General features: G+C 39.5%; 1 protein-coding gene across 1 annotated transcript in view; it reads left to right on the plus strand.

Moving 5' to 3' along the window:
* Window positions 1-18,742, plus strand: part of LOC107977609 (zinc finger protein 431-like) — a 156,707-nt gene that overhangs the window by 19,561 nt on the left and 118,404 nt on the right. The window contains exon 4 of the mRNA XM_035453572.1: window positions 17,171-17,177. Coding sequence (XP_035309463.1) covers window positions 17,171-17,177 — 7 coding nt within the window. The remainder of the gene's footprint in view (window positions 1-17,170; window positions 17,178-18,742) is intronic.

The following is an 18,742-nucleotide window of genomic DNA, read 5'->3' on the forward strand; positions in this document are numbered from 1 at the left end:
ACTCATAAACTCTTTACCCTGCCAAACATCTTCTTTTTTCCTAATATCCTGCCTACACTAACACCTGGTGCACACACAATCAACTCTACCCCTCCCCATATCCTGCTCTACTGACCATATAAGCTAGCCTGAGAAAAATAAAGTTTGCCACTTGATCAGAATCCTGTCCTGTGGTTGTTCTTTCTGTGTCTCTTGTCCCCATTCCCTATCCCTGACTCTCTTGCCCCAGGTTGATGTCCTGCATTTCGGGACAGGGATTCTGTTTTTGGAAGAAATATCAGTTGGTCAAGGGTCAGAAACAACATATCAAGTGTCACTTCGAGATAATTTTGTGAAAGTTTTGAAGTCTGTGTTTATATAATTTCTATACACATAGAAATATAGGGAGAGGATTACATTGGTCAAGATCATGCTTTTCCTTTCCTGTGTTTTCTTTGGTCTTTTGATTAAAAGTTGACTTATTTTCCCTGCTTTATTTCTTGACTTTTCCTCATTCTTTCAAACTGTGTTTTATATATTTTTGATTGTTGTATCTTTGGGACAAGACTAGTCCTCATATTATTTGAATCTGTGCACTGTAATCAAAAATTGCAATGTAATTATATTCATTTTTGTTTATATTTATGGACATTCCCCAAATTTTCTACATGAAATTTCTTATGTTATCAGTTCCTTAAGGTTTGTATTGTTAGAAAGTTTTTGTGGAGACTCAGTTTTAGTTTTTTTTCTTCTTTATGTAAGATGATTGCCTCTTCCCATTTCTTGGCATTTCCGTGTTTACCAGTTGTTGATATCTTGATGTTTGAGTCTTACTACTTCAGATATTGATCTGATTAATGCATTTCCTTTGGATTTTTCTCTTGGTTTTGTTTTGAGACACGGTTTCTCTATAGCTTTGCAATCTATCCTGGCACTCACTCTGAGACCAGGTTGACCTCATACTCATAGAGATCCACCTGCCTCTGTCTCCTGAATGCTGGGATTAAAGAAATATGCCACCAACTCATGGCAGCTTTGGATTTTTAAAACCTCATATATTACTGTATCTATCTCTTAATTAGCCTCAGGTATCAACATGAAAAAACCTAGGATCATCTGAGCAAACATCTATTGAGTGTGTTCTTAGATAAGAATGTCTTATTTCTGAATGAAAAAGATTGTATTGACTGATGACTGACATAAGAAGAAGAATTCAAGTGAATTGGCAATGTCTCTGAGCAAGTGTGCCTGGACTGGCTAAGAGAGATAGCTGAGCCCAAGTGTCTAACAAAGCTAAAGAGAAAATTAGAAACAATGGTTCGACATGTTTTACCTTCAGTGACTAACTTGAGTTTCTATCCTAAACTACCCCCAAATTAGACACTGGCCTAAGGTAACAACAAAATCAGTTCATTACCAGAGTAGCTGTTACTTAGCTAATTTAATCACTGCAAAACTGAAGAATGTTGGAACAAAATAATGCTACTTTATAAGTTATTTATTTGCTGTAATGGACATAAGAATGTTGACTTTTCAAAGAATGTTGAAGATATCGAGACTTTAAATGGCAAAAGACATGAAAGCTCTCCATAGTGCTGTGGTTGTAGCACATGAAAGATGGGAATTTTGAGAATAATGGCAGACCCTGTCTGTCAGAGACAGGATTTCAGTGGGTAAAATTATCTGCAGGGCACCATGCAGTTGGACTGATCTACCTGCCTTGAGAGACATTTGTCATAGGATATTCAGGATAAAGCCCATGCCTCCTAGGACACAATGTACATTCAGTTTCCTGATGGGCTGTTGCTCTCCACCAGATAGGGAAGCATTCAGGATAATCTGTATTCTCTATGCTTTCTTAGTAATCAAGGAAGTATGTAAGCTTAACAAGAAAATTGTTCTTAGATATTAATCTTATATACCCTGTATGGCTTGCAATTTTCGTATTATTTTGGCAACTACAACTTTATTGATTCTGGAAATTGCCACTAATTTATGTTTCTGATAAATATATAAAAAGTCTGTTAACTCAATAAAACAATCATATCCTTCTCTTGCTGTGGCCCTCTAGGCAGATCCGGGCTTCATTCCTTTTTGAATATTGGGTGATCTTGGCCTCTAAGTAACCACATGTTCTTAGAAGATTTCATGAAAAATTTAGCTAGAGTTCATTTGTGTGATATTTTGGCCCTGAATCTTTGTTAATATCTACAGGTTCCAAAAAAGTGACTAAGGCTGGGTTTAATATTATTGTGCTGATGTCTTAGACAAAATATTGTCTCTGTTGATGGTTTTTGTTGTTGACTCTTTCAGGGCTACAGTGAAAAGGACTCAAAGAGGATGATATGAATGTCTCTGTTTTCTTAAGAAAGGAGCACGAATAGTTTCTTATAACAACACATTGATGGAAAAGCGACAGTAATTTTCAAGGTTTTAACACCATTAAAGAAAAGGCACGGTGGTGCTCTCCAGCAGTCCCAGGGCTGCTGGCCCCTCCGCCCACCTCTCGCCCTCTAGGAGGCAGGCCGGGCAGACAGCAGGGGTGGCCATGTTTCTGCCACGCAGCATGTAGGCCAACCACAAGGACCTCATCCACGATGTGTCTTTCGACTTTCCTCTGTGCTGGAGGTCACCTGCTACAGCGATCAGAGCATCAAAGTCTGGGATAAAAGTGAAAGTGGAGATTGGCATTGTACTGCTAGTTGGAAGACACATAGTGGATCTGTATGGCATGTGACATGGGTTCATCCTGAATTTGGAAAAGTTTTGGCTTCCTGTTCTGTTGACCGAACAGCAGCTGTTTGGGAAGAAGTAGTAGGAGAATCAAACGATAAACTTCGAGGCCAGAGTCACTGGGTGAATAGGAAAACTCTACTGGACAGTAGAACATCTGTTACTGATGTGAAATTTGCTCCCAAACATATGGGTCTGATGTTAGCAACCTGTTCATCAGATGGCATAGTAAGAATATATGAGGCCCCAGATGTTATGAATCTCAGCCAGTGGTCTCTACAGCACGAGATCTCATGTAAGCTGAGCTGTAGCTGTATTTCTTGGAACCCTTCCATCTCTCCTGCTCATTGCCCCATGATCGCAGTAGGAAGTAATAACAGCAGTCGAAAAGCAATGACCAAGTTTCAGATTTTTGAGTACAATGAAAACACCAAGAAATATGCAAAAGCAGAAACAATTATCAAAACAATTTTTTAAATGTTCTGGAGACTAACTTGTGTTTAAAAACTGAAGACATTGCTACTAACCTCATAATTAAACTTTGGAGAGGAGGAAAATATAGTTTTATTCTAATTTCGATTAAAAAAGAGAAAGGGCCCTGCTCTTCATTTAAAGCCTAAGAAGGTAGCCCAAGTTTATGACTCTATCCAGCAATGCTTTTACCTTACTGAAGGAGTAGGCAAAGTAATTCCTTGTCTCAGGAGCAACATTATTCAAAAGCTGGCAAATTTGATTCAAGCTTGATAGGGTCCAAAAAATCGTGGCAGATTCACCTAATTTTTAACTGATTATGCAACCAATAAAGTTGCAAATATAAAGATGATGGATTCTTCTTTTGTCAGTTCTTCACTATAGTACATGTCTATGTTTTGGACAGTCAGAGCCCAAGTGAATATTCTGTGAGAGTTCATTGCATGAAGTAGTGAAGATGAAGCTGAGTTGCATTTGAGACCACAAGATGTTGAGATATCCATGCTATGAGACATCTGTCATGGAGACTTTCATATGAGGAAGGGAAGTAGTAAACATGTGAGATAAATAAGAAGTCCTGGGGTTTGTGTGGAATTTTGATCATATTTTTATAATAAAGCTTGTGTGGCATCAGAGACCAGAGTTACCAGTTAACTGACCAAAAAATGCCATAGAGGGTTGGGAAACTGTGTAGAGATTGGAGACCAGAATTAGTAAGGAGGGGCTAAGATAGGAACTTTCTCTGTTTTAGATTGAGAAATGTAAAGGTATTAGTCACTGATTGTTTCTCAACTGCTTCTCTGATATTTCACATTGTTACACCCATATCTGACTTCTGATTTTTTCTTACTTACGCCAAGTTGTGTTGGTGAAAACCTTTAATATCAGCTCCCAGGGAGCACTGATAGGGATATCTTTGTGAGTTTGAGACCAGAATGGTCTACAACAGCTCTTTCCAAGAGAGCCTCCAAAGCCACAGAGAAACCCTGTCTCAAAAACCAAAACAAAAAATAGATTGCTTATATTAACACTTTATGAGGTGCCTTAAAATATATGCTCAGTGAACTAAAGGGTAATTAAGACTTCTAGGGATAGATTAAATCATAGATTTATATTTTATATCATATATTTAAATCATAGATTCATGTTTTTATATCATATACCTATGTTTTTCAATTGTTACTGAACAAGAAACAATAGCATTAGAAGATATTAGATAAAAAAGAAACTGCTAAAATAAACCAATCTATATACTTTAGGGATACTTTGTTCTCAGAATAAATTACAAAATATGGCTTACATCAGGGAAGAGTTTTGGCTTTTGTTTCGATGGGGGAGGTGGAGGGGAACCCAGTGATCATTGAAAATGATAAAGATTATATTCAAACAAAAGAAGGTTTCTTAAAACACAATGTTGTTCATCAAACAACATTGACATTCAATCTAAACGAATTTATGAGACTAACAGATGTCTTTCACTGGATTAAATATAATTTGCCAAACTAGAAATCTGCAAAGGTATGTTGAGGCAGATTTGTTTTGTCTTTCAAAACATAATATTCTCCAAGGAAGGAATATAAAGATCACTGGTGTCCTGTGCTTTTAGGACTGTGTCTGCTAGTCAAGATTATGTGTCTCACTGGGTTTTCTGTTTTTGGGACAGATTTGGGGGGAGCAGTGGTACTGACAAAACTATATTTGCATATCTAAAAGACATTTATTTATTATACTCATTACAATCAGTGCTCTGATTCACATATATGTTTGACCACTAATATCAAAAATATAGTAGAATTCCTTAGAATCAATGATTCATGGCTTATCTTTAGAGACATGAAAAATCAGGAGAAATAATAGTTTAACATTTGCAAGTCATTGGAAGCAAAGTTGTTAAAACAGGCTTCTCAAAAATTATAACTGGTGTTAAAACATTTCCTCACTAGCCTCTCTGTCCAATATCAATGTGTTAGTTATTCCCAAATTGTGTGAAATGAAAGCTGAATACTTCATGTAATTTATCCAGGGACTTAGGTGTGCTCCAGCACAAAATATATAGACTAATAAATTCTGATGTGAAAACAAACTTAAAATTTTGTATTTCACAGTAGGATGGGTTCATTGTTTACTCAAACAAAAGGACATATCATACTTCCTTTTGAACCTTAATGCATAGTACCTGTGCTAGTCTGAATGTAATTGTCCCCCATGAGCTCACAGGGAATGGCACTGTTATGAGGTTGGTTTGTTGCTGTAGGTATGGACTTATTGAAGCAAGTGTGTCACTGGGAGTGTGCATACTGAGATCTTATATATGCTGAAGCCATGAACAGTGTCCCAGACCATTTCCCATTGTCAGTGTTCAAGCTGTGAAATGCCAAGCTCCTTCTATAGCACCATCTCTGCCTGCATTCTACCATGTTGCAACATGAAGATAATTAATAAAACCTCTAAAAATGTAAGCCATCAAATTAAATGTATTTCCTTTAAAAAATTAGCCACAGCCAGAGTGTAGTGGTGCATGCCTTTCATACCAGCACCCAGGATGCAGACCGGTCTGGTCTACAAGAGCGAGTTCCAGGACAGCCTCCAAAGCAACAGGGAACCTGTTTCAAAAAGTAAAATAAAATATTAGCCATCTACATGGTGTCTCTTCACAGCTATACAAACCAAAACTTGGTCAATACATGATTCGTTACCCTTTAGAGAGGAAATTTGAGAAACCCTGACAAGTTTCCATTATACAAGATCATATTATACATAGGTTTGTGAACTTGCACATCATGTGTTATTAATAGAAAAAAACCTAGTAATCAATTATGGCAATTCTTTATTATGTAACATACAATAACAGCTATTTAACTCATTAACACCAACCACCACCAAAGCCCTGAGCCCATCCGCTTGCTTGCATTGGGCTCCCTCCCTCCCTGCCGGCCGGCTCCAGTGCCTTCCTGCCATCTCTGCCGCTGCCGCTGCCGCACCCGATCCATCCATTCATCCATTAATTAATTAATTCCTTCATTCGTTCGTTCGAATTTTCATTTATGGACTCCACGGTGGGAGCGAGCATGCAGGTGCTGGCGAGCTCTAGAAGGAAAACCCCTCCCCCATCACCACGCTTGCCCCACCTGCTCGCCAGCTGCCACTTCCTAAACTGCATCACTGACTTGACTGCTGCCACCTGGCTGCTGCCTGCATTCAGTTCCCTGGATGGCTCAGCTCTCTGAGTCACTGATTCACTGACTCACTTGTTCATTCACTTGCAAAGCCAGCCTGGGGAGTCAGCAGTTCCTAGAAAAGTTTTCCTGCAGAGAGCTTGCTCCGGACTACATTTCCCAGTGTGCCCTGCTCTCCCAAGCAATCACTCTTCCGTCCGCCTGCTCGCCTCTGGGCTTCCTTCCTTCCCGGGATTTTAGAAGACTTAGGATACAGGTAGGATTTTGTGATTTTTTAGAGGGGTGGAAGATACGGGAGGGAGGGGATGGAGGGCAGGGGATGAAGGGAGGGCAGGGGAGGGAGGGGGCAGTGTAATGAGGAAAGGGAGGCTGTGGAGCGATCAGCTCTATCCCCGTGCTGTCTCCCACGTGAGCTTTTCCTAATTCATTCTGATTTGGTACCATTTGGTTTGCTGCATCGTCAGGGAGGTTCTTTGGTGTGTAGAAACTTTTGAATTATATTCTGGAGGACAACGGGAAGTTCCTATGGAGACCAGGAAGGTTTCAGGGTCTGCAAGTTAGCCTGGTGCCAGTGCTATTGAAATGAATATTGTTGCAGATCTAGAGAAAGGATTTTTTCTTGTGTGGGAGGCATGGCCAGGAACCACAATACTGTGTCTTTAAGCACACTCTAACCCTATGGGAGGCGCTCTTGTCACTCAAGCCTCACTATCCAATCAGGCCCTCCAGGAGACCTGCCAGTCAGAAGAGGTTCAGGGCTCTTCTGCTCACCAGGCTTGACTTTGAAGAGGAGACAGCGGTTTTGTTTCCTGTGGTGCAGTTGCTGCTGCAGGGAGCTGAGCTGAGAACTTCAGTGATCTGGAAAACCACAAAATGGTGAGCTAGGGGATGCTGTCTGCAGATGGGGAGGATCAGATGCTGAGGTGTGGCAGACAGTGTGTTGTGTCCTCCTTGTATCTGTGGGGAGAGTGAGGCCAGATTCCCTGTCTTGGGAAATCCTATTTGGCCCATGTAAATTGTGTGACCTAGTGGGAGGTCTGTCACTAATTTTGCTCTGCAGGCTTAATTTGATCAGAGTATTATGAGCAGGGAGATGGATATAGGAAAAGGTTTCTAGTCAACTTAAAGATTCCTTTTTTTCTTTTTTCTTTTTGGATTTTTGAAGACAGGGTTTCTGTGTGTAGCTTTGGAGCTCATCCTGGCACTCACTCTGTTGACGAGCCTGGCCTTGAACTCACAGAGATCAACCTGTCTCTGTCTCCCAAGTGCTGGGATTAATGGTGTTTGCCACTAACACCTGGCACAACTGCAAAATTCTTGTAGATTATAGGGAAAGCAGCTTGCTTATCCCCGAGATGACTAGTTTTTCCAGTATTTTCTTGACATTCAACACTCTGCATTTAACATTTACGTGCAATCTCCATTCTTCATTAATTTTGTGCAGGTTGTCCAGAGGCATCTCATGTGTTGGGTAGCATTCTTCTATACTCCATAATGTAGGAGAGTAGAATTGTTGATATAAAGGATTTACCAATGCTTAGGAAATAGAATGTCTCCCAAAATAGAATTGAGCTGTGGGAGGACTGCCTGTGAAACACCCAAAGATAAGTACATTCTAACCAGCCTTGTTTGGATGCGAGGATACACATTTGTTCATAAGCATTTTCCAGACGTTTGGCTCCAAACCATTGCAAAGAATCTACCCCTGATTTACCACAAGCCACCAGGCCCCTCCCCATATCAAAGAACAGGCCTCTAACAAGCTGGACAAGGAGACATTACAGGGTCACAAAAAAATTTAAATCCTGGTGTCAGAAAATTCTAGTTTTTTTTTTTCTTGAGAATAATCACAGTTTTGTCAGGTGGATAATATGACACCAGGTAAAAATTATTTGTAAATAAAACACGGGTTTTGTTAAGAACTCACCACATTAAGCAAGACTTTCATTTAAGCCCTCAGCCTGGATGGACTCAATAACAGTTTGTGGTTTGGCCTTGAGAGCTTTCATTGGGGCCTGATGTTTTGACAATATTCAGAGCTCCTTTCTAAAATCTGCAGTATGATTTAGAGAGTTGTTAATGGTCTGGGGCCAGGAACATTTGGAAGTGTCTCTTCAAATCCTGAGAACCAAACTCTTCCTAGCATATGGAGCTATTGTTTTCTGTCCTAAGGCCACTGTGTTAAGTCAGTAATGTTCTTGAGATACATTGTTTCTGTTGTGTGGAATTGTTTGACTAGTCTCTTCCTGTATTTCTCCAATTATATGATATTTTCATGAATTTATATGGTTCTACCATATGCTTCCAACCTCCCACTCAATTTGTGTGGTGTACAGGATGCTATTCTTGTCAAGAAGCTTAGTTAGTCTGTGGCATATCATCTGCAATAACTCACAAACCTAGCATTTACCTTTGTTATGTTCTACTTGTTCTATCTTTCATATCCCCATGACCTTCACCTCAGGACACTGTCACTGAAGAATGACCCGTTGTTTCCCGTCAGTCCTGTACTTAAGAATTTACTTAAGGAATATCCTGGCTGTGTGATTGTATTTTACTTAACTACTAGTATGCACTTCTAAGAACTGGAATCTTTCTTATTTATGGTGTTCATCTTTATAAGAAAGGTATGAGAAACTTTTCATCTGCTATAATGCAAGTCTCTAGTCTGTGGAATGCATGGTCATAAAACCTATTTCATGTTTTCAAAATAATTTTTGACATTTGAAATGCATCATGTTGAACTTGCGATTTCAGCCTCCAAGCACTATCAATAATACTCCATTGTTTTCTATTCTGTGGCCTGCTTTTCTTTAACTCAGTTACATGGAAACAACAGTTGCTGTGTGGATGTTACCTGTGTTTGCTCTCAGGGTTTTCCAGCTCTGAGGCAATGGTTTGCTTGCACAGGACATTAAGTATGTAATGGAATGTGCAAATAAAGAACCCTGTGCTTTGGGTGAGGAACAGGTTGTACTATATGAGAGAAGAGGGGTTGCTACTAAAATACAAACTTTTTAGACTAGGGCTCTGTATACTCTGCTCTTAGGGCAGAGCTGGAAGGACTGTTCTGTCTGAGTAATTTGATCTCTGATTACCCAGTAGTGAAGCTGCTAATATGAGTCCTACCAGGTTGGCTTTAGACAATGTAGGTTATCTTGAGGGGCAGGTGTTAGCAGTCAGGAGTACTAGTGTCAGTTAATTTGTGGGTTCTTGCGATGGTTTCTTCTGCCTTTGCTGAATTGAGTTGTATGAAAGACCACAAGCTATACTTTAGTGAGTGTACGGTGTTCGTAGGAGGTCTGGTGAGCTATCATTTCTTTTCTTTACTTAGTTATTTATTGGCTGCTTGTTTTTCCAGATACAGTTTCACTGTTTAACAATTATGTCCTAATGGGACTTACCCTCTAGAGCAATGTGGTCTTGAACTCACAGAGATCTTACTGCATTGGCCTCCCTGGTGCAGTTATTAATGACATGTGCCACCATGCCACCACCCAGTAAGCTTTCAATTCTGTTGGAAGTTGAACAGAACATGAGCCAGTGTGTAGTTCTCTTGGTATGTATGTTGAGCTGTGCAATGTCCTTTGTCTTGCAGGCCTCCGAATATGGATTTACTTGGTAAGAGGAAACTCTGCATCCCTAGCATGGAGGGGTAAAATTCTTGCAGTATCACTGTCCAGTGTTCACATATGGGCAGTGCTATTGGTAGCAGTGGGAAGACAATTAAGAAACCTGAAGGTCTGCTTTCTGGAAGTTCTGAATATTGTATTTCTTCTCATGATTTTATTGAAGATATTGCAAATAGTTTAGGAACTTGTAGAAAAATGGTGATGTGGATTGTCTTTCATGTATACATGATTATTATGCTCGTAACTTGTTGGTGCAACTAAACACAATGATGTGATTCAGTGAAGTTTAGTTCCAGGGGAGAAAAGGAGTTTCTGATGTGCAGAGATTTCTCAAGTGTTCATGGTGCTATGCAGGTAGATTGGGCAGATTCCATGTTATGTTCCATAGGCCATGGAAATTGGGAGCATTTCTTCCATTTTTTAATTTAAATTAGAAACTACCTTGTTTTGCATGCCAATCACAATTTCCTCCCCCCTCTTCCCATGCCCCTCACTGACCCCCTTTTCCATCCCCTTTCTGCTCCCCAGGGAATGTGAGGTTGAATGTGAGGCCTCCATGAGTGATTTTCTACGTCTGTCATATCATTTGGGGTTACCTCACTCAGAATTATTTCTTCTACTTCCATGCATTTCCCTTTTTATTTTAATATTCCATTGTTTTTTTCTGCTGAGTAGTACTCCATTGGGTAAATATATCATATTTTGTGTATCCATTATTCAGTTTAGGGTCATCTAGGTTGCTTCCACTTTCTGGCTATTACAAATAATGCTGGTATGTACATAGTTGAACAGTTCTCCTTTTTGTATGAATGTGCTTCTTTTGGCTATATGCCTACATGTGGAAGTGCTTGATCTTGTGCGACTCTGATTTCCATTTTCCTGAGGATCCACTGTTCTTATTTCCGTAGTGTCTGTAGTACTTTGCACTTCCACCAGCACTGGAGGAGTGTTCACCTTTTTCTACATCATCTCCATCAGAAACTGTCTTTGGTGTTTTTGATTTTAGCCATTCTGACAAGAACAATATGGTATCTCAGCATTTTTTGATTTGCATTTTCCTGCTGTGTAAGGCTATTGAGCACTTTCCTTATATTTTTTCTGCCAGTTTAGACTTCTCTATTGAGTATTCCTTATTTAATTCTGCACCTAACTTTTTAATTGGATTTTTGGTATTCTGGTGATGAACTTCTTGAGTTATTTCTATATTTTGGAAATCAGCCCTCTGGCAAATATGCAGTTGATAAGTATCATTTCCCATACTGTGTGCTGCCGTTTTGCCTTGCTGACTCTGTCTTTTGCCTTACAGAAGCTTCTAGTTTCAGGAGGTCACATTAATTAATTGTCAATTTCAGTGTCTGTGCTACTGTTGTTATGTTCAGAAAGAAGTCTAGTACTGTATAAATATTTCAAGGGTACTGCCCACTTTCCTTCTAATAGGTTCAGTATGGCTGGATTTATGTTGAGGTCTTTGATCCATTTGGAGTTAAGTTGTGTACATAGCAATAGACATGGAGTCTTCTACACGTCAGCATCCAGTTATGCCAACAAAATTTGATGAAGATGTGTTATTTTTTCCATTGTATAACTTTAGCTTCATTGTCCAAAATCATGTATTCATAGGTATGTGTGTCAATATCATGGTTTTCAAATGAATTCCATTGGTCTATCTGTCTTTTAAATACTTTTTCTTTTTCTTTATTTTTTTTGGTTTGGTTTTTCAAGATAGGGTTTCTCTGTTGCTTTGAAGGCTGTCCTGGAACTATCTCTTCTAGAATATACAGGTCTCAAACTCACAGAGATCCATCTGCCTCTCCTTCCTGAGTGCTGGGATCAAACACGTGCACCACCACCACCCAGCAAAGCTTCATATATTTTGATTAATTTTTTCCGAGATAGGGTTTCCGTGTGTAGCTTTGGAGCCTATCCTTGCACCCACTCTGTAGACAAGACTGGCCTCATACTCCCAGAGATTTGCCTGCCTCTGCTTCCTGAATTCTGGGATTAAAGTAGTGGGCCACCAATGGCTGGGTGTAAATTATTTTTCTATGTTATTTTTTGATTGAGCATCAGTGGCACTGTATTTACCTGAATCAAAGAGAATTATGATGAGCTGCTGGTCCATAGCAAGAGATCACCTCCACTGTGGAGAGAACTGTAAAGCATGGTGTTTATGGTTTTGGAAGAAATATCAGTAGCTTGAGGGTCAGAAACAAAGTTGAAGGGTCAACTTGAGGTAATTTTGTGAAAGTTTGAAAGTCTGTGTTTATTTAATTTTTATATAAATAGAATTATAGGGAGCAGGGTAACATTGGTCTTCATCATCCTTTTCCTATGTTTTCTTTGGTCTTTTAATTAAAGTTGACTGCTTCTGCTGCCTTATTTCTTGGCTTTTTCTCACTAACCCTTTCATTCTTTCATAAATATTTTGCATATTTTTGATTGTTGTATCTTTGTGACCTGTATAGACATCATATTATGTGAATCTGTGTACTGATTTTCTGTAATCTATAATGGTAACCTTGTTATATTCACTTCCTTAAAAATGTTGGACCTTCACCAATTTGTCTTGGTAAAGTTTCTTATGTTATCAGTTCCTGAAGGTTTGTTTTTGGGGGAAGTTGCTGTGGAGATGGTATTTTTTTCTTCTTTATCTTAGATGTTTGCATCTTCCCATTTACTTGCATACTGGTTTTTCCATTTGTTGCTATCTTAGTATTTGAGTCTTTGGTGCTTAAGTGATTTATGTAATTGATACATTGTCTTTGGATTTTAAGACCTTCTTATATATTATTGTCCCTGTCTCCTAATTACCCTCAGATGTCAACATGACAACTCCTACATCTGAATAAACATCCATTGAGTGTGTTCTTAGAATACAATGTCTGATTTCTGCCTGAAAATGATAGTGTAGATGTGGGAAGAAGACTTCCACTGATTTGGCAATGTCTCTGAGCAAGTGGGCCTGGGCTGCATAAGAGACCTAGCTGAATACAAGACAGTGGCAAACCAAAAGACAAAAAAAAAAAAACAAACAAACAAACAATGGTTCCACATGTTTTATTTTCAGTGCCTAACATGTGTTTTTTTCTCATGAGGTCCCAAAAATATAGACAGTGGCCTAGGAGTAACAACAAAATTATTTCATTACAGGAGTAGCTTTTACTTAGATAATTTAATCATAGCAACAGTGAAGGATGTTGGAATATAAAGCGTTACTTCAAAAGTTATTTCTTGCTCTAATGGATATGGGATTCTTGACTTTTGGAAGAAGTTGATAGTATCAAGACTTCAGATGGTAAAAGCCCTAAATGTTCTACATTGTCCTTAATTGGCTATTGTTTTAGGACATGAAAGATGGGAATATCAGAATAATGGCCGACCCTGGTGGTGTCAGAATTTTAGTGGGTAAAAGTCTCTGTAGGGCACCATGCAGTTGGCCTGACCTACTTGCCTTGAGTGACATGTGCCATAGGATATTCAGGCTAAAGCCCACGGCTCCTGTGACTCAAGGTACCTCCCACTTACTGATTAACTGATGCACTCAATCAGGCAGTGATACATTAAAGCTAATTTGTATTTCTCTATATGATTTCTTTGTAATGAAGTATGCAAGCTTAAGAAAAAAAGTTCTTAGACATTAATCTTGTTTACCCTGTATGACTTGCAATTTTCATATTATCCTGGCAACTACAAATGTATTGATCCTAGAAATTGCCACTAACTTATGTTTCTGATGAAGATATACAACATCTGTTTCCTCTCATTAAAACATGCTCTAGGATGTCATATAAAGTAGTCAAGAATCTCATTATCAGAAAAGGGCATTTAAGGTGACCTCTTGACTATTGGTTAGATTGTTACTTGGTGTCACACTTGTAGATCTCTGGACATTTCCCTAGTGCCACTTCTGTCTTTAAACCTATGATGGCTCCATCCATTATAGCTTCTCTTTTCTAGCTCTCCTCTATTCTTCCACTGACTCAATCTTCCTGACCCATCAAGTCCTCCTCTCCCCTCCCCTTCTCCCCTTCTCATTCTCCTTACTCCCTATCCCCTACCCCCATGCTCCCAATTAACTCAAGAGATCATGTCCCTTCACCTTCTCTGAGTGGTCATCTATGTCTCTCTTAAGATTCTCCTTGTTTCCTAGCTTTCCTTGCATTGTGGATTGTAGACTGGAAATCCTTTGTTCACCTCAAAACCCATATATAAGTGAGTACATACCATGTTTGCTTTTTGTGAATGGGTTACCTTACTCAGGAAGGATTATTATACTTCTATCCATTTGCCTGTACATTTTATTATTCCATTGCTTTTCTTTTCCAGCGAGTAGTTCTCCATGGTGTAAATGTACCATATTTTCTCTATCCATTATTCAGATAGGGTCATCTAGGTTACTTCCAGGTTCTAGCTATTACCAATAATGCTGCTATGAATGTAGTTGGAAAGATATCTTTCTTGTTTGGTCAACAATTTGAATTGCAGGATCTTGTGGTAGACTGATTTCCACATTAATGAGGAACCACCGTGCTGATTTCCACAGTGGCTGTTTGTGCATCCACCATATCATTTTTTTCAGCTTGATTCCATTGGTTTCCCTGTGTTTTAAATTATCTTTCTATGTTGTTTTGTGAATGAGCATCAGTGGGGTTGTATTTATATGAATCAAATAAAGGGGCTTTTGATCCATAGTAAGAGATCACCTTCATTTCTGTACAGATCTCTAGAGCATGGTGCTTCTGTTTTTGGAAAAACTATTGATAGCACTAGGGTCAGAAACGACAGTTCTAGGGTCAATTTGAGGTATTTTGTGAATGTTGTGAAGTCTGGGTTTATTTAATTTTATACCCATAGTATTATAGGGAGACGGGGAGCATTGTTCAAGATCACTCTTTTCCTTTCCTACGTTTTCTTTTGTATTTTGATTAAAAGTTGCCATTATTTTACCTGACTTGTTTCTTGTCATTTTTCTCCCCAATCCCTTCATTTATTCCAAAATATTTTTATATATTTTTGATTGTTGTGCCTTGTGACAAGTTTAGACCTCATATTATGCAAATCTGTCTACTCATTTTTTGTAATGTATAATTGCAACAGAGTTATATACATTTACTTTAAAATGTTGGACCTTCACCAATGTGTTTTCATAAAATTTCTTATGTTGTAGTTCCTGAAGGATTTGTTTTTGGGTGAAGTTGATGTGGAGAGAAGGTTTAGTTTTTTTCATCTTTATTAGATGTTTGCCTCTTCCCATTTTCTGGCATACTGGCAAATCTGTAATCTCCAGTTGTTGCTGTCCCCATGCTTGAGTCTTTGCTGTGTAAGTGATGGATACGATTAATATATTGGGTCTGGATTTTTAAAACCTTATCATGTATTATTTTCTCTGTCTCCTAAATAGGCTCAGGAATCAACATAACAAAACCTCGGTTCATCAGAGAGAACAGCAGTTGAGTGTCTTCTTAGATCAGAGTGTCTGATTTTTGCCTGGAAATGATTATATTGACTGATGCATTATGTGTGAAGAAGACATCCACTGAGTTGGCAATGTCTGTGAGCAAGTTTGCCTGGGCTTGTTAAGAGAGCTAGCTGAGTACAACATAGTGGCAAAACTGTGGCTGCTCTTGGCCACTAAGTCTGAGTATTGGGTGAAAGCCTTGAGATTTGGATGAACCACAAGTCTCCTGGGCTTTTGGAGAGAATGTCTGTCACCTTGATTGTGGAGCAGCCTTATAGTCAAACTTACAAAAACCCCAGGTCAAAGGTTTCACAACAGGATAATGATCCCAGTGGGGTGAGGTCAGGAAAACAGGAGGTAGCTGTGGTTATGGTGGAAAACAACTCTTAGAGACCCCAAGGGGGCTGGGTTACAACATCTCCCTCTTTATATATAACAAAACAGTTATCAAGTAAGAACGATAAGATTTTAACAATTCTATCTTAGTGTGTTACTATAACTATCTATCTTCAATTCCATCAAAGACCATAGAAGGATAATATATAAACTTTTGAACTGACAGAGACCTACTGCTTTCCAATCACCCACCCACCCAAATTTTCCTGGTAACCTTGGGGCATCCAACTTTAGCCTATGAAGCAGGAAAATTTGAACTGTCCTGCACTGGCTGGTTGTACTCCTCCATGAAGCAGGAACTCTTTAGGCATTTTCCTGTGGGCCCTGCAAGTCCAGTTTATAAAGCAACATTTAAGTAGTTCAGGCAAGAGAAGCTTCTTGCCCAAATGGCTTGTCTTGCCATGTCAAAGTCAACTCTATAATGAGTTTCTTGGATGCCCGTCTTCTGCTCAGATGTAATTGGTGTGCCAGGAGCAGTTATGTCTCTCTGTCAAGAAAAAACCTTAAACCATTTAAATGTCATATTCTCTGTAGGTCTTTTAAAGGTTTGAAGAATATCTATATATCTAGAAAACATAACTTGTATGTTTTCATACAAATGGAGATCCATTCCAATACACAGTATCAACAAATGAGGATCCATTCCAATACAAAGGATAATTTCTATATCATATTCCTACTTTTTCCTTTTAAAAGTGATTGACTGTGACCACTACTATTTCTAACCAACCAAATTTAAATGAAAACAAATATTTTGATCACCTGGGTCACTGCTTAATGGGATCCTGCCCAATGAAGCCTGGTACTATACCAGCCCTTCACCCTCCATGGAAATAAAACCAGAAATTTCCCTCCCAAGCAACCTTTACTTTAACAACTGTTGCCTCTTCCCCAGCAATTAACGATTTAAAGACAAAACAATAGCATTCTTTTGTTAACAGTCACACATTTACAATCACATTTCATACACACATGTGTGGCCACACCATACATACAGAAGATACATCTTTTGAACAATAGTTGCAAAGGAGAGGAGGTGTCAGGGATGGCCATCCTTACCACAGCTTGGCATCTTTGGAGGGTCTTGAGGACTGCCGCATATTTGTCCATTCCTGTATAGTCTTTTGTAGGGCCTGGGTCTTTTCTTTATCCACTTGGACATATTCTCCTTCCTCATCCAATGCAACAGATGATGTGGATGGCTTGCAATTAGGGCTCTAGGAGATCAGCTGAAAGTCCAGGGCTATGTACAGAGGATGAAGACATTGGATTCTGCATAGGGACATAGTTCTCCTCATTGTCTCTGGAGTCTGTGTTGGAGGTAGAACATAGGTACTGGGAGGAGCTGGAAAAAACTTGGTGCCAGGTGTCTTGAAAGGGGGCTCATTGATGACAGTGTTGCACAGTGTCTATTGCCCTGAGCAAGTTTCTGTACAGCTGTATTACTTTCCGGTCCGGTGCTCTGAGAGAAGCTGGATGCATTGGTGCAAGTATTGATATTTCTGATGTGCACTGGTGGACAAGGCAGGCTGGATGTGGCTTGGCACAGGTAGCTGGCTAGAATGTAAACCAGCATTTCTTCCAAGCATAGTGCCCCGACTTTTTCTCAGGAGGCAATTTCTCCAGCCAGCCTGTGCACACCACATTTTTGCTGGCTGACTGGAGCATGCAGCAGGCTCGAGTGGACAAGGGCACAGGCTGCTGGGTCAGTTGGCTGCTGGTGGGTAGCTCAGGGAGGAAGGATTCCTTAGTGGCAGATTTTCCACATTTCTTTAACAATTTTCTTAGCATTATTGCTTAATCCAAAGTTAAAATTAAATCTTACCAATACCTTGTCTCTTTAAACTTTACCTGTGTTATTGACTGTGATCTCTATTCCAATCCAACTCTCTCAGTAGTTGAGGCACCCCTTTTTCAGTGCTTTTTCAATCCAACTCTCTCAGGAGTTGAGGCACTCCCTTTTCCAGGGCCTTTACAATCCAACTCTCTTTGGAGTTGAGGTATCTTTTTTTCCAGTGCCTTTACAATCCAACTCTCTCAGGAGTTGAGGTACCTATTTTCCAGTACCTTTTGCAATCCACCTTCACAACTCCTTACTTGCTTTCTAGCCTTCTGAGGGTGATCTCTCAGGGTCTCCTTTCCCGATGTCAGTGAAACCTCCATTTGTGGCTACTCTTGGTCACTAAGTCCTAGTATTGGGCAAAAGCCTGGAGATTTGGATGAACCACAAGACTCCTGGTCTTTTTCTGAGAGAATGTCTCTCACCTTTATTGTGGAGCAGCCTTATATACTAACTTACAAAAACCCCAGGTCAAAGGGATATTGATTCCAGGGGGGTGAGCTCAGGAAAACAGGAGTTACCTGTGGTTATGCTGGAAAACAACTCTTAGACACACCGTGTGGGCTGGGTCCCAACACAATGCAAGAGAGAAAATCAAGAAACAATGATTCCACATGTTTTCCCTTCAGTGACTGACTTGAGTTTCTCTCCTATGTTTCCACAATGATAGATACCGCCCTAGGAATAAGAACCAAATCTGTTCATTACAAAAGTAGCTTTTATTTAGATAATTTAATCACAACAAAAGAAAAGAATTTTGGTAGTCTTAATGTAATTGAACCCACAATCTTATGGGGAATGTCACTCGTTGGAGCTGTGGCTTTGTTGCTATCAGTATATTTCTCTCTCTCTCTCTCTCTGTGTGTGTGTGTGTGTGAGAGAGAGAGAGAGAGAGAGAGAGAGAGAGAGAGAGAGAGTGAGTGTGTGTGTGTGTGTGTGTGTGTGTGTGTGTGTCTGAGAAAAGTATTACTATCATATTCATTATGTAGTCCAACTTGTCTTGAATTAACCGAGATCTGCCTGTCTCTGCTATCATACTCAGCTATATTCTTATCTG

This window comes from Cricetulus griseus, unplaced genomic scaffold (assembly GCF_003668045.3).
Source record: "Cricetulus griseus strain 17A/GY unplaced genomic scaffold, alternate assembly CriGri-PICRH-1.0 unplaced_scaffold_1, whole genome shotgun sequence".
NCBI lineage: Eukaryota > Metazoa > Chordata > Mammalia > Rodentia > Cricetidae > Cricetulus > Cricetulus griseus.